At 42.7% G+C, this 16,663-nt stretch overlaps 3 protein-coding genes across 4 annotated transcripts in view; all 3 read left to right on the top strand.

Moving 5' to 3' along the window:
* Nucleotides 1-16,663, top strand: part of HECW1 (HECT, C2 and WW domain containing E3 ubiquitin protein ligase 1) — a gene marked incomplete at both ends in the record, with an annotated part of 546,121 nt that overhangs the window by 51,774 nt on the left and 477,684 nt on the right. The gene's annotated exons all lie outside the window — the stretch shown is intronic.
* Nucleotides 5,159-6,601, top strand: LOC308622756 (germ cell-less protein-like 1; the record flags this gene model as incomplete). The annotated part of the gene is made up of 1 exon (XM_081244396.1): nt 5,159-6,601. One exon carries the CDS (start codon nt 5,159-5,161, stop codon nt 6,599-6,601), a length of 1,443 nt encoding a protein of 480 aa, XP_081100522.1.
* LOC308622757 (germ cell-less protein-like 1) lies at nt 13,341-14,783 on the top strand (the record flags this gene model as incomplete). Its single annotated transcript, XM_081244397.1, has 1 exon — nt 13,341-14,783. The coding sequence occupies one exon, from the start codon at nt 13,341-13,343 to the stop codon at nt 14,781-14,783; it is 1,443 nt and encodes a 480-aa protein (XP_081100523.1).

Genomic DNA, 16,663 nt, shown 5'->3' on the forward strand with positions numbered 1-16,663 from the left:
ATTTTCATAGGCCCTAGCTCCACCATTCCCAAAGGCCTTCCCTAATTAGATACTTTTTGAAAAATAAATAAATTTATTTATTTATTTATTATTTCTGGCTGTGTTGGGTCTTTGTTGCTGCATGTGGTTTTTGTCTAGTTGTGGCGAGCAGGGGCTTCTCTTGGTTGTGGTGCGCGGGCTTCTCATTGCAGTGGCTTCTCTTGTGGCAGAGCATGGGCTCTAGGCGTGCAGGCTTCAGTAGTTGTGGCTTGCTGGCTCTAGAGTGCAGGCTCAGTAGTTGTGGCTCATGGGCTTAGTTGCTCTGTGGCATGTGGGATCTTCCCAGACCAGGGCTTGAACCCGTGTCCCCTGCATTGGCAGGCAGATTCTTAACCACTGTGTCACTAGGGAAGTCCCACTAATTATATACTTTTAATAACCAATCACTGGAAGATAATTTGCAAGCTATATAACTGCCCAAGGATTCATAACTAGAATACTAACAAACGGATAAAACTGTATGGTAAATTTTTAAAAACCCAATAGAAAATAGATAAAAGTCATGAACAGACATTTCACAAAATAAGATATAATAATGGAAAATTAAAACATGAAAAACATGTTCAATATCATTAGCCACTAAGGAAAAAGCAATTAAAACCATAATAATATGCACATATCAGAATGACTAAAATAAAATAGAATATTGACAACGGCAAATGCTGGTGAAGATGCAGAGAGTTTGGATCACTATAGGTTTATGGTGGAACCTATAATAATACAGCCATGTGGAAAGGAGTGTGTCAGTTTCTTTTAAAACTAATTATCATATGACCCAGTAATTACACTCGTGCATTTATCCCAGAGAAACAAAAACCAATGTCCACACAAAATCCTGTATGTGAATGTTCATAGCAACTTTATTTGTAATAGCTGAAAACTGGAAGCAACACAAATGTAGTTCAGCAGGTTGATAACTAAACCAACTGTGGCACATCCATACCCAGAAATACTATGCAACAATAAAAAGGAATGCATGTAACAACGTGGATGAATCTCAAGGGAATTTGGCTCAGTGGGAAAAACCAATCTCAGAGTGTTACATTATGTATGATGGCATTTATGTAACATTCTTGACGTAAGAAAATTATAGAAGTGGGGAACAGATTAGTGGTTGCCAGCTTTTATGGATGGGGAGGATGACAGGGAAATGGATGTGACTATAAAAGAACAATACATGGGATCTTAGTGGTGATGAGACAGCTCCATATTGTGATCCTGGTGTTAGTTACACGAATCCATACATGTGATAAAATTACACGGACCTTCACACACACGAGTGCATTGTAAAACTGATGACATCTGAATAAGCTCTGTAGAGTGTACCAATGTCAATTTCCTTGTTTTGATATTGTAGGATAGTTCCCATTGGGGAAGTAGGTAAAGAGCACACAAAGTTCTCTGTACTCTCTGCATCTTCCATGAATCTATAATTATTTCAAGACAAAAATATAAAGAAATCAACCAGAGACGACTTGTGCTTAGTCCTACAGTTGTAATGTTGCCCTCTACATTCTGATAGCCTCCCTAAAGTGGAGAGAAGAGGTGAGAAGGAGTCAGAGCTAGTAATCAGGAAATTGAAAGGAACCACAATAGATCCATTTGAGTGAATAGCATGGCAGAAAGAAACGTTCAGAAACTCCACCTTCTGTTATCAGAGAGTAAAGTACAAGGATAATGGAATAATGGGGGAGAGTTGGGAGAGTCTAAGTTTGCTTATTTATGTGTCTTTGTTGTTAAAATTTTACCCTGTAAATGTTTTAATAGTGGATTTCAAAATGACAGTCTCTCGACCTGAATATCAATGTACATAAACCATTCGTTGCATTTCACATTATTTCCATAGAAATGATTCCCCAAAGCAGAACTGATGAATCTAGAGGTACGCTGAGGTTTCCTGAAACACTGAAGAGTTGCTTTTCAGAAAAGTTGTAACAACATACGCCGTATATCAACGGTCTGTGAGGTGCCAATCTCCAAATATTCAGTACCAAGTACTATGATTTATCGATTTTATTTTTGCTCTTTTGTCAAGGAAAGAGGGGTGCTGGAGGCTGTCTCTCTGCAGGTAGTTGTGGCCAGGTGACTCCTCTGAGGGTGACTTCTGGGAAACATGTTTCTTCTGGATGAAAAATAACAGGCTCGGTTGGCACAAGTCTTTTCCCTTTGCCCTTCCACTTCTTCCAGCCGAGGACAGGAAGCTGCAGGCTAGGAATAGCAGGCAAAAGGAAAGTGGCCTGGGGCCCTGGGTCCCTCTGCGTACCTCATGGGAAAAATACCCCAGATGATGAAGTGTCTGATGCTGGGGTTCTGACACTCAGGCAGGTGCCATCCTATCCACTTCCAGTGAAGGGACAAAGGGACAGTCAGGCTGTTTCTGTAAATCCTCTATACCTGTATTTTACCAACACCTCCTCCCCAGGCAAGGTCTTGGTGCTCCTTTTTCCAATTTGTATGAAGTCTTTATTATTATAGATATTAACTCTATCATATTTGATGTGGTTGTAATATGTCTTTTAATTTGATTTATGATGACTTGCTGGTTAAGCTGCTGATCTTCAGATGTCTGCAACAAAAGTTACAGTTGGTCTTCACAATTAATAATAGGGACAAATTCCTGGTTCCCAGTAACCTGCCACTTAGTTGTTTTATCCTCCACTGTTTCCTTCTCAGAATCCGTTACCCACCGGGGACTGCAAATCTGTGACTTTCCAATGATCTAATTCCTTCCACGTTTATTAGCTGCCATTCTTCTGTGAAAAAGAGCTTTCCCTTTTTTTCTGCTCTCTTCTTTTGGGAGGAGAGAAATCACTGTGTGCTAGTAGATTTTTATTTACTCGGTGTGATATAATCAATTACAGTTGTGCTTCTTTTTGATCCTCAAATTAACCCAATTTTGGCCAGTGGGAGCTTTTATGTTATTTCAAACACAAGAATTCAATTTCTTGTGTAGATTCCATATATAAGTGATATCATATTTGTCTTTCTCTGTCTGACTTACTTCGCTTAGTATGATAACGTCTAGGTCTATCCAGAATATATTTATTCTTAAACATGAACAGAATGAGTTTCCTATTCATACATTTGGAAGGAAAACATATGTTTAAGCAAGTTTTTAAGTGGCTATTTTCTGAGTCTTTTGATTTCTGGGGGGTATATTTCTCTTACTTCTATAAATAGTTTTTGGACTGTGACTCTTATTTTTGTGTAATAACTTTTGCCCCAAGACTCTTGAGATATTATTTTGTGATTCTCTACTTTTGGAGATCGTGGATAAGTTTGAGGATAGCCTCAATTTATATTCTTTCTAGGTAATCTTTTTTCTAAATTTGATTGCTTGGATACTTTTAGGATTTAAAAAATAGAATTAGAGCATTTTGCCAAGATATCCAGGAATATAGGTCTTTCTTGCTATTGTTTTTATTGGACTTTACTGGAAACATGTTGAAATCTTCTGATTTGCATCGGAAGAACTCAGCACAGGAAAACCTTCGTCTGTATATTTTGGTGACTTGGCTCTTCTCCTTTGTCATTCATCTCAGGACTTTTGTTATAGGCTGCTCTTTGTCAACGGATATCCCCTCTCTCCTTTTTCTTTACTCATAGAACTCTGTTTTAATTTTGGAATGGTCTCAGTTTAAAAGCTCTATTTCCCAGTCTTCCATGCAGGTAACAGTAGTTATATGACATAACTGAGTCCAGTGAGATATATTTGGAAGTCATTGGGTGGGGGCCTCTGGGGAAGCTCTTTAAGGGCAGCCGACTCATTTGGTATGCTGCATTTGCTCTTCCTTTTCCTCCATATTCAATCTGGAATGTGGTTATGGTGGCTGGAGTGCCAGCAGCCACCTTGCAAGCTGGGGAAGAGAGCCACACATTAAAGATGGTGTAACATTAAAGATGGAGAACAGTATGGAGGTTCCTTAAAAAACTAAACATAGAACTACCATATGACCCAGCAATCCCACTACTAGGCATATACCCTGAGAAAACCATAATTCAAAGAGAGACATGTACCAAAATGTTCATTGCAGCTCTATTCACAATAGCCCGGAGCTGGAAACAACCTAAGTGTCCATCATCGGATGAATGGATAAAGAAGATGTGGCACATATATACAATGGAATATTACTCAGCCATACAAAGAAACGAAACGGAGCCATTTGTAATGAGGTGGATAGACCTAGAGTCTGTCCTACAGAGTGAAGTAAGTCAGAAAGAGAAAGACAAATACCGTATGCTAACACATATGTACGGAATTTAAGAAAAAAAATGTCATGAAGAACCTAGGGGTAAAACAGGAATAAAGACACAGATCTACTTGAGAACGGACTTGAGGATATGGGGAGGAGGAAGGGTAAGCTGTGACAAAGCGAGAGAGAGGCATGGACATACATACACTACCAAACGTAAGGTAGATAGCTAGTGGGAAGCAGCCGCATAGCACAGGGAGAGATCAGCTGGGTGCTTTGTGACCTCCTGGAGAGGTGGGATAGGGAGAGTGGGAGGGAGGGAGACGCTAGAGGGAAGGGATATGGGAACAGATGTATATGTATAACTGATTCACTTTGTTGTAAAGCAGGAACTAATAAAAAATATAAAAATAAAATTAATTAAAAATAACTAAATAAATAAGAAGTTAATTATGGAAATTAAGGTGCCTAGAGGACAGGGCTGGGACCAAGATGTAATTCTCCATAAAGGAATAATCACTAACTGTTTTAGATGGGCAAGAGCGAATTGTGTTCTTGAAATTAATGGGTAAAATTGGCACACAAAGGCCTCTGTTCCACCATCATCCTATGAAGGGAGCCCGAGAGCAATCATCCCAGGAGGGAAAGATAAACAGAGTGGAATCCCTGGTACGGAGTGCCCTTACCCGGCGGGGTGGGGCCTAGTGGGTGTGGCTTAGCGTGGCGTCGTCCTCTCGAGAGACCGTTAGAGCAAACGTCATAGTACCCAGCATCACTCTGGGCTGAGCTCGTGCCCGCGGCAAGGGCGCCTGGAGAGGAAGCTTGGCCACTGCACCACTGAGGTATAGGCCATGGGAGCACGAGGCAGTCGGATGCCATGGCACTGGTGGGGGCGTGCCCCAGAGGAGCCAGGTGCCAGTGCGGGGATGGAGGAGGCCGAGGAGGCAGTAGCGGCAGTGAGACAGGAAGGGAAGGAGAGTGAAAAGGCCAGACCCGCCGCCCGTCAGAGGAGCCGCAAGCGGAAGACAGGCCCAGGGGGGCCGCTCACAAAAGAGCCCCGCCGGAAACGTGCTAAAGATCATTCAGGGTCCATTTATGAGGCACTCTTCCTGAGAGGAGAAGGGAGCGACGTGCGGATCTGCGCACTGGGGGAGGAGTGGAACTTGCATAGGGTCTACTTGTGCCAGTCAGGGTTCTTTGCTAGCATGTTCAGTGGCGCTTGGCAGGAGACCAACATGGATACTATAGAGTTGCAGATGCCTGACGAGAACATTGATGGCGAGGCACTGCACGAGGCTTTCGGTTTCCTGTACCGAGGCTCCATTCTCATCCCACCCGGTCGAGTCGTCGCCATCCTGGCCACAGCCAGCATGCTGCAGCTGGACCAGGTGATTCAGCGGTGCGGGGAGGTCATGAAGGAGACTGTCAGTGCCCAGACCGTGTGCAGCTACTACTACTCTGCTGAAAGCTACGGACTCCAGACCATCAGGACCGTGTGTCTTCAGTGGCTGCTGGACAACTTGATGACCCTGTGTAGTGAGGGGCTATTTCGAGAAGTCCGCCTGGATCTGATGAAAGAGGTCGTTGCCTCTTCACGGCTCTTTGTGATGGGGGTGGAGATGAACGTGTACATCGTGCTGAAAATGTGGATGTTCTTGCAGCTGCAGCCGACATGGAGGGGCCCGCGCAGTGCCCTATTGCCTGACACCAACTCATGGTTTGCCAGGTCCAGGAGGGATTCGGAGGGCACCCCTTTCCTGGAGACCGAGCAGGGCAGAGCCTTCGTGCCAGTGTTCCAGCAGCTGCGGCTTGCCTACATAATGTGCGACCCGATGTCAGCACACGTCATCCACCAGGATGCGCTGATCCCTCCCTCTTGGTTGTGTCCCTTGTACAGGGAGCATTGCCTTGGCCCCCTCCGGGCTGAGCAGACCAGAATTGTCCGGCCCATGGGCGTCTATGTGTCCGACCCCCAGGGGAGAAGCATGCGGTGCGGGAGCCAGCTCCACAGGGACGAGCTGTGCAGCTGGAGGTGGGAAGGCTTCAAATTCTTCTGGGACCTGGTGCTGCGCTACGCCAACCAGCGCATCATTTGCCGGTGCAGCACACGGAAAAAGTACCGCAGCTTCGGGGTCAGTCTCCTCGGGAGGAGAAAGGTCGCGTTCCGCCTGCGCCTGTTCTCCTTGGACAGGGATGGGAGAGCCGTTTTCAGGAAGGACACAGAATACCAGATGCTTTCCCTGAGACAGAATCAAGAGCTAGAGGTAATGAACCTGGAAAACCAAGACGTGGTTTTCCCCATATATGTGGCCTGTGACTTCCTGTACCTCCACCGAGGGGAGCGTTTCCCAGGGCGTTTGCCCCTGTAAAGCAGCTCAGAGAACTGAGCAGCTCTTTCCTGGGGTCAGGGACGACCAGCTTGGTCCAGATGCCAGCTCCTTCTGTGGGACCAACCAGGCTTGCCCATCTCTGGTAACCAATTCCGTCAGAGGCTTTGTTGAACTGTAGCTCATAATACTTGAGACTGTTTACATGAGCATATGAAGAGGACAAATTTTGAAGCCCGCCAAACTCCTCGAGAATTCATTTGGGCTGTTAACATGGCAACCTGTCCTGCTGGTTTAGGATCCATCGACACCACCCCCCGCCCTGCCCATCATTTCTGTGAAGACAAAGAGCTATTGACTTTAAAGAGAAACTCTGACCCTACCTACTCTACTACTCTTAGTGAAACTCTCTTAATATATGTGTTTCCTTTAGTTTGATTAAGTGAATGTTAAAGTAAAAAAAAAATAATAAGTGTACAGTTGAGTGGTTTTTATTATATTCACAAAGTTGTACAAACACCACCACTAATTCCAGAATATTTCATCACCTCAGAAGGAAACCTCATACCCATTAGAGGTCACTCCTCAATCTTCCTTTCCCCCAGCTCATGGTAACTACTAATCTACTTTCTGTCTCTATCAATTTGCCTACTCTGGACATTTCATATAAATGGACTCATACAAATATGTGTCCTTTTTTGTCTGCCTTCTTTCTCTTAGCATAACTTTTCAAGGTTCATTCATGTTGTAGATATGTCTGTGCTTTGTTCCTTGTATGGCTAATAATATTCCACTGTAGAGATACACCACATTTTGTTTATCCAGTCATCAGTTGGTGGACATTTGTGTTGTTTTCACTTTTTAGTTATTGTGAATAATGCTGCTGTGAATATTCATATACAAGTTTTTGTAAGCTACTATATGTAAAATAGATAACCAACAAGGACCTACTGTATAGCACAGGGAACTATATTCAATATGGTTGAATATAGTTGTAATAACCTATAATGGAAAAGAATCTGAAAATGTTTTATATATATATAACTGTAAAAGTTATATATATATATATATATATATATATATATATATATATAAAACTACATCACTCTACTGTACACCTGAAACATTATAAATCAACTATACTTCAAAAAAAAGTTTTTGTGTATATACCTAGGAATGGAATTGCTGTGTTATATGGTAACTTTATGTTTAGGCTTCTGAGGAATTGCCAGACTTTTTTCTCAAGTGGCTGCACCATTTTACATTCCCACCACTGGTGTATGAAGATTCCAGTTTCATCACATCCTCACTAATATGTGTTACTGTCTTTTAAAAAAATGTAGCCATTTTACTGGGTGTGTTTACTGCAATTTCATTGTGGTTGTGATTTGAATCATCTAAATGACTAGGAATGTTGAGGATCATTTCATGTACTTATTGGCCATTTTTATGTAGTCTTCAGAGAAATAACTATTCAAATCACTTAACCATTTTTAAGTGGGTTATTGTCTTTTTATCATCAAGTTGTAAGAGTTGTTTATGCGTTCTGGTTAATTTCCAGAGTTCTCAAAAAGTTGATTTAGAATATTTGTCAGTGTTCTCATGGCTTTTATGAAGGAAAATATTTTCATAGGCCCTAGCTCCACCATTCCCAAAGGCCTTCCCTAATTAGATACTTTTTGAAAAATAAATAAATTTATTTATTTATTTATTATTTCTGGCTGTGTTGGGTCTTTGTTGCTGCATGTGGTTTTTGTCTAGTTGTGGCGAGCAGGGGCTACTCTTGGTTGTGGTGCGCGGGCTTCTCATTGCAGTGGCTTCTCTTGTGGCAGAGCATGGGCTCTAGGCGTGCAGGCTTCAGTAGTTGTGGCTTGCTGGCTCTAGAGTGCAGGCTCAGTAGTTGTGGTTCATGGGCTTAGTTGCTCTGTGGCATGTGGGATCTTCCCAGACCAGGGCTTGAACCCGTGTCCCCTGCATTGGCAGGCAGATTCTTAACCACTGTGTCACTAGGGAAGTCCCACTAATTATATACTTTTAATAACCAATCACTGGAAGATAATTTGCAAGCTATATAACTGCCCAAGGATTCATAACTAGAATACTAACAAACGGATAAAACTGTATGGTAAATTTTTAAAAACCCAATAGAAAATAGATAAAAGTCATGAACAGACATTTCACAAAATAAGATATAATAATGGAAAATTAAAACATGAAAAACATGTTCAATATCATTAGCCACTAAGGAAAAAGCAATTAAAACCATAATAATATGCACATATCAGAATGACTAAAATAAAATAGAATATTGACAACGGCAAATGCTGGTGAAGATGCAGAGAGTTTGGATCACTATAGGTTTATGGTGGAACCTATAATAAGACAGCCATGTGGAAAGGAGTGTGTCAGTTTCTTTTAAAACTAATTATCATATGACCCAGTAATTACACTCGTGCATTTATCCCAGAGAAACAAAAACCAATGTCCACACAAAATCCTGTATGTGAATGTTCATAGCAACTTTATTTGTAATAGCTGAAAACTGGAAGCAACACAAATGTAGTTCAGCAGGTTGATAACTAAACCAACTGTGGCACATCCATACCCAGAAATACTATGCAACAATAAAAAGGAATGCATGTAACAACGTGGATGAATCTCAAGGGAATTTGGCTCAGTGGGAAAAACCAATCTCAGAGTGTTACATTATGTATGATGGCATTTATGTAACATTCTTGACATAAGAAAATTATAGAAGTGGGGAACAGATTAGTGGTTGCCAGCTTTTATGGATGGGGAGGATGACAGGGAAATGGATGTGACTATAAAAGAACAATACATGGGATCTTAGTGGTGATAAGACAGCTCCATATTGTGATCCTGGTGGTAGTTACACGAATCCATACATGTGATAAAATTACACGGACCTTCACACACACGAGTGCATTGTAAAACTGATGACATCTGAATAAGCTCTGTAGAGTGTACCAATGTCAATTTCCTTGTTTTGATATTGTAGGATAGTTCCCATTGGGGAAGTAGGTAAAGAGCACACAAAGTTCTCTGTACTCTCTGCATCTTCCATGAATCTATAATTATTTCAAGACAAAAATATAAAGAAATCAACCAGAGACGACTTGTGCTTAGTCCTACAGTTGTAATGTTGCCCTCTACATTCTGATAGCCTCCCTAAAGTGGAGAGAAGAGGTGAGAAGGAGTCAGAGCTAGTAATCAGGAAATTGAAAGGAACCACAATAGATCCATTTGAGTGAATAGCATGGCAGAAAGAAACGTTCAGAAACTCCACCTTCTGTTATCAGAGAGTAAAGTACAAGGATAATGGAATAATGGGGGAGAGTTGGGAGAGTCTAAGTTTGCTTATTTATGTGTCTTTGTTGTTAAAATTTTACCCTGTAAATGTTTTAATAGTGGATTTCAAAATGACAGTCTCTCAACCTGAATATCAATGTACATAAACCATTCGTTGCATTTCACATTATTTCCATAGAAATGATTCCCCAAAGCAGGACTGATGAATCTAGAGGTACACTGAGGTTTCCTGAAACACTGAAGAGTTGCTTTTCAGAAAAGTTGTAACAACATGTGCCATATACCAACGGTCTGTGAGGTGCCAATCTCCAAATATTCAGTACCAAGTACTATGATTTATCGATTTTATTTTTGCTCTTTTGTCAAGGAAAGAGGGGTGCTGGAGGCTGTCTCTCTGCAGGTAGTTGTGGCCAGGTGACTCCTCTGAGGGTGACTTCTGGGAAAGATGTTTCTTCTGGATGAAAAATAACAGGCTCGGTTGGCACAAGTCTTTTCCCTTTGCCCTTCCACTTCTTCCAGCCGAGGACCGGAAGCTGCAGGCTAGGAATAGCAGGCAAAAGGAAAGTGGCCTGGGGCCCTGGGTCCCTCTGCGTACCTCATGGGAAAAATACCCCAGATGATGAAGTGTCTGATGCTGGGGTTCTGACACTCAGGCAGGTGCCATCCTATCCACTTCCAGTGAAGGGACAAAGGGACAGTCAGGCTGTTTCTGTAAATCCTCTATACCTGTATTTTACCAACACCTCCTCCCCAGGCAAGGTCTTGGTGCTCCTTTTTCCAATTTGTATGAAGTCTTTATTATTATAGATATTAACTCTATCATATTTGATGTGGTTGTAATATGTCTTTTAATTTGATTTATGATGACTTGCTGGTTAAGCTGCTGATCTTCAGATGTCTGCAACAAAAGTTACAGTTGGTCTTCACCATTAATAATAGGGACAAATTCCTGGTTCCCAATAACCTGCCACTTAGTTGTTTTATCCTCCACTGTTTCCTTCTCAGAATCCGTTACCCACCGGGGACTGCAAATCTGTGACTTTCCAATGATCTAATTCCTTCCACGTTTATTAGCTGCCATTCTTCTGTGAAAAAGAGCTTTCCCTTTTTTTCTGCTCTCTTCTTTTGGGAGGAGAGAAATCACTGTGTCCTAGTAGATTTTTATTTACTCGGTGTGATATAATCAATTACAGTTGTGCTTCTTTTTGATCCTCAAATTAACCCAATTTTGGCCAGTGGGAGCTTTTATGTTATTTCAAACACAAGAATTCAATTTCTTGTGTAGATTCCATATATAAGTGATATCATATTTGTCTTTCTCTGTCTGACTTACTTCGCTTAGTATGATAACGTCTAGGTCTATCCAGAATATATTTATTCTTAAACATGAACAGAATGAGTTTCCTATTCATACATTTGGAAGGAAAACATATGTTTAAGCAAGTTTTTAAGTGGCTATTTTCTGAGTCTTTTGATTTCTGGGGGGTATATTTCTCTTACTTCTATAAATAGTTTTTGGACTGTGACTCTTATTTTTGTGTAATAACTTTTGCCCCAAGACTCTTGAGATATTATTTTGTGATTCTCTACTTTTGGAGATCGTGGATAAGTTTGAGGATAGCCTCAATTTATATTCTTTCTAGGTAATCTTTTTTCTAAATTTGATTGCTTGGATACTTTTAGGATTTAAAAAATAGAATTAGAGCATTTTGCCAAGATATCCAGGAATATAGGTCTTTCTTGCTATTGTTTTTATTGGACTTTACTGGAAACATGTTGAAATCTTCTGATTTGCATCGGAAGAACTCAGCACAGGAAAATCTTCGTCTGTATATTTTGGTGACTTGGCTCTTCTCCTTTGTCATTCATCTCAGGACTTTTGTTATAGGCTGCTCTTTGTCAACGGATATCCCCTCTCTCCTTTTTCTTTACTCATAGAACTCTGTTTTAATTTTGGAATGGTCTCAGTTTAAAAGCTCTATTTCCCAGTCTTCCATGCAGGTAACAGTAGTTATATGACATAACTGAGTCCAGTGAGATATATTTGGAAGTCATTGGGTGGGGGCCTCTGGGGAGGCTCTTTAAGGGCAGCCGACTCATTTGGTATGCTGCATTTGCTCTTCCTTTTCCTCCATATTCAATCTGGAATGTGGTTATGGTGGCTGGAGTGCCAGCAGCCACCTTGCAAGCTGGGGAAGAGAGCCACACATTAAAGATGGTGTAACATTAAAGATGGAGAACAGTATGGAGGTTCCTTAAAAAACTAAACATAGAACTACCATATGACCCAGCAATCCCACTACTAGGCATATACCCTGAGAAAACCATAATTCAAAGAGAGACATGTACCAAAATGTTCATTGCAGCTCTATTCACAATAGCCCGGAGCTGGAAACAACCTAAGTGTCCATCATCGGATGAATGGATAAAGAAGATGTGGCACATATATACAATGGAATATTACTCAGCCATACAAAGAAACGAAACGGAGCCATTTGTAATGAGGTGGATAGACCTAGAGTCTGTCCTACAGAGTGAAGTAAGTCAGAAAGAGAAAGACAAATACCGTATGCTAACACATATGTACGGAATTTAAGAAAAAAAATGTCATGAAGAACCTAGGGGTAAAACAGGAATAAAGACACAGATCTACTTGAGAACGGACTTGAGGATATGGGGAGGAGGAAGGGTAAGCTGTGACAAAGCGAGAGAGAGGCATGGACATACATACACTACCAAACGTAAGGTAGATAGCTAGTGGGAAGCAGCCGCATAGCACAGGGAGAGATCAGCTGGGTGCTTTGTGACCTCCTGGAGAGGTGGGATAGGGAGAGTGGGAGGGAGGGAGACGCTAGAGGGAAGGGATATGGGAACAGATGTATATGTATAACTGATTCACTTTGTTGTAAAGCAGGAACTAATAAAAAATATAAAAATAAAATTAATTAAAAATAACTAAATAAATAAGAAGTTAATTATGGAAATTAAGGTGCCTAGAGGACAGGGCTGGGACCAAGATGTAATTCTCCATAAAGGAATAATCACTAACTGTTTTAGATGGGCAAGAGCGAATTGTGTTCTTGAAATTAATGGGTAAAATTGGCACACAAAGGCCTCTGTTCCACCATCATCCTATGAAGGGAGCCCGAGAGCAATCATCCCAGGAGGGAAAGATAAACAGAGTGGAATCCCTGGTACGGAGTGCCCTTACCCGGCGGGGTGGGGCCTAGTGGGTGTGGCTTAGCGTGGCGTCGTCCTCTCGAGAGACCGTTAGAGCAAACGTCATAGTACCCAGCATCACTCTGGGCTGAGCTCGTGCCCGCGGCAAGGGCGCCTGGAGAGGAAGCTTGGCCACTGCACCACTGAGGTATAGGCCATGGGAGCACGAAGCAGTCGGATGCCATGGCACTGGTGGGGGCGTGCCCCAGAGGAGCCAGGTGCCAGTGCGGGGATGGAGGAGGCCGAGGAGGCAGTAGCGGCAGAGAGACAGGAAGGGAAGGAGAGTGAAAAGGCCAGGCCCGCCGCCCGTCAGAGGAGCCGCAAGCGGAAGACAGGCCCAGGGGGGCCGCTCACAAAAGAGCCCCGCCGGAAACGTGCTAAAGATCATTCAGGGTCCATTTATGAGGCACTCTTCCTGAGAGGAGAAGGGAGCGACGTGCGGATCTGCGCACTGGGGGAGGAGTGGAACTTGCATAGGGTCTACTTGTGCCAGTCAGGGTTCTTTGCTAGCATGTTCAGTGGCGCTTGGCAGGAGACCAACATGGATACTATAGAGTTGCAGATGCCTGACGAGAACATTGATGGCGAGGCACTGCACGAGGCTTTCGGTTTCCTGTACCGAGGCTCCATTCTCATCCCACCCGGTCGAGTCGTCGCCATCCTGGCCACAGCCAGCATGCTGCAGCTGGACCAGGTGATTCAGCGGTGCGGGGAGGTCATGAAGGAGACTGTCAGTGCCCAGACCGTGTGCAGCTACTACTACTCTGCTGAAAGCTACGGACTCCAGACCATCAGGACCGTGTGTCTTCAGTGGCTGCTGGACAACTTGATGACCCTGTGTAGTGAGGGGCTATTGCGAGAAGTCCGCCTGGATCTGATGAAAGAGGTCGTTGCCTCTTCACGGCTCTTTGTGATGGGGGTGGAGATGAACGTGTACATCGTGCTGAAAATGTGGATGTTCTTGCAGCTGCAGCCGACATGGAGGGGCCCGCGCAGTGCCCTATTGCCTGACACCAACTCATGGTTTGCCAGGTCCAGGAGGGATTCGGAGGGCACCCCTTTCCTGGAGACCGAGCAGGGCAGAGCCTTCGTGCCAGTGTTCCAGCAGCTGCGGCTTGCCTACATAATGTGCGACCCGATGTCAGCACACGTCATCCACCAGGATGCGCTGATCCCTCCCTCTTGGTTGTGTCCCTTGTACAGGGAGCATTGCCTTGGCCCCCTCCGGGCTGAGCAGACCAGAATTGTCCGGCCCATGGGCGTCTATGTGTCCGACCCCCAGGGGAGAAGCATGCGGTGCGGGAGCCAGCTCCACAGGGACGAGCTGTGCAGCTGGAGGTGGGAAGGCTTCAAATTCTTCTGGGACCTGGTGCTGCGCTACGCCAACCAGCGCATCATTTGCCGGTGCAGCACACGGAAAAAGTACCGCAGCTTCGGGGTCAGTCTCCTCGGGAGGAGAAAGGTCGCGTTCCGCCTGCGCCTGTTCTCCTTGGACAGGGATGGGAGAGCCGTTTTCAGGAAGGACACAGAATACCAGATGCTTTCCCTGAGACAGAATCAAGAGCTAGAGGTAATGAACCTGGAAAACCAAGACGTGGTTTTCCCCATATATGTGGCCTGTGACTTCCTGTACCTCCACCGAGGGGAGCGTTTCCCAGGGCGTTTGCCCCTGTAAAGCAGCTCAGAGAACTGAGCAGCTCTTTCCTGGGGTCAGGGACGACCAGCTTGGTCCAGATGCCAGCTCCTTCTGTGGGACCAACCAGGCTTGCCCATCTCTGGTAACCAATTCCGTCAGAGGCTTTGTTGAACTGTAGCTCATAATACTTGAGACTGTTTACATGAGCATATGAAGAGGACAAATTTTGAAGCCCGCCAAACTCCTCGAGAATTCATTTGGGCTGTTAACATGGCAACCTGTCCTGCTGGTTTAGGATCCATCGACACCACCCCCCGCCCTGCCCATCATTTCTGTGAAGACAAAGAGCTATTGACTTTAAAGAGAAACTCTGACCCTACCTACTCTACTACTCTTAGTGAAACTCTCTTAATATATGTGTTTCCTTTAGTTTGATTAAGTGAATGTTAAAGTAAAAAAAAAATAATAAGTGTACAGTTGAGTGGTTTTTATTATATTCACAAAGTTGTACAAACACCACCACTAATTCCAGAATATTTCATCACCTCAGAAGGAAACCTCATACCCATTAAAGGTCACTCCTCAATCTTCCTTTCCCCCAGCTCATGGTAACTACTAATCTACTTTCTGTCTCTATCAATTTGCCTACTCTGGACATTTCATATAAATGGACTCATACAAATATGTGTCCTTTTTTGTCTGCCTTCTTTCTCTTAGCATAACTTTTCAAGGTTCATTCATGTTGTAGATATGTCTGTGCTTTGTTCCTTGTATGGCTAATAATATTCCACTGTAGAGATACACCACATTTTGTTTATCCAGTCATCAGTTGGTGGACATTTGTGTTGTTTTCACTTTTTAGTTATTGTGAACAATGCTGCTGTGAATATTCATGTACAAGTTTTTGAAGCTACTATATGTAAAATAGATAACCAACAAGGACCTACTGTATAGCACAGGGAACTATATTCAATATAGTTGAATATAGTTGTAATAACCTATAATGGAAAAGAATCTGAAAAAGTTTTATATATATATAACTGTAAAAGTTATATATGTATATATATATATATATATATATATATATAAAACTACATCACTCTACTGTACACCTGAAACATTATAAATCAACTATACTTCAAAAAAAAGTTTTTGTGTATATACCTAGGAATGGAATTGCTGTGTTATATGGTAACTTTATGTTTAGGCTTCTGAGGAATTGCCAGACTTTTTTCCCAAGTGGCTGCACCATTTTACATTCCCACCACTGGTGTATGAAGATTCCAGTTTCATCACATCCTCACTAATATGTGTTACTGTCTTTTAAAAAAATGTAGCCATTTTACTGGGTGTGTTTACTGCAATTTCATTGTGGTTGTGATTTGAATCATCTAAATGACTAGGAATGTTGAGGATCATTTCATGTACTTATTGGCCATTTTTATGTAGTCTTCAGAGAAATAACTATTCAAATCACTTAACCATTTTTAAGTGGGTTATTGTCTTTTTATCATCAAGTTGTAAGAGTTGTTTATGCGTTCTGGTTAATTTCCAGAGTTCTCAAAAAGTTGATTTAGAATATTTGTCAGTGTTCTCATGGCTTTTATGAAGGAAAATATTTTCATAGGCCCTAGCTCCACCATTCCCAAAGGCCTTCCCTAATTAGATACTTTTTGAAAAATAAATAAATTTATTTATTTATTTATTATTTCTGGCTGTGTTGGGTCTTTGTTGCTGCATGTGGTTTTTGTCTAGTTGTGGCGAGCAGGGGCTACTCTTGGTTGTGGTGCGCGGGCTTCTCATTGCAGTGGCTTCTCTTGTGGCAGAGCATGGGCTCTAGGCGTGCAGGCTTCAGTAGTTGTGGCTTGCTGGCTCTAGAGTGCAGGCTCAGTAGTTGTGGCTCATGGGCTTAGTTGCTC

This window comes from Mesoplodon bidens (assembly GCF_964165515.1).
Source record: "Mesoplodon bidens genome assembly, chromosome: 9".
Taxonomy (NCBI): domain Eukaryota; kingdom Metazoa; phylum Chordata; class Mammalia; order Artiodactyla; family Ziphiidae; genus Mesoplodon; species Mesoplodon bidens.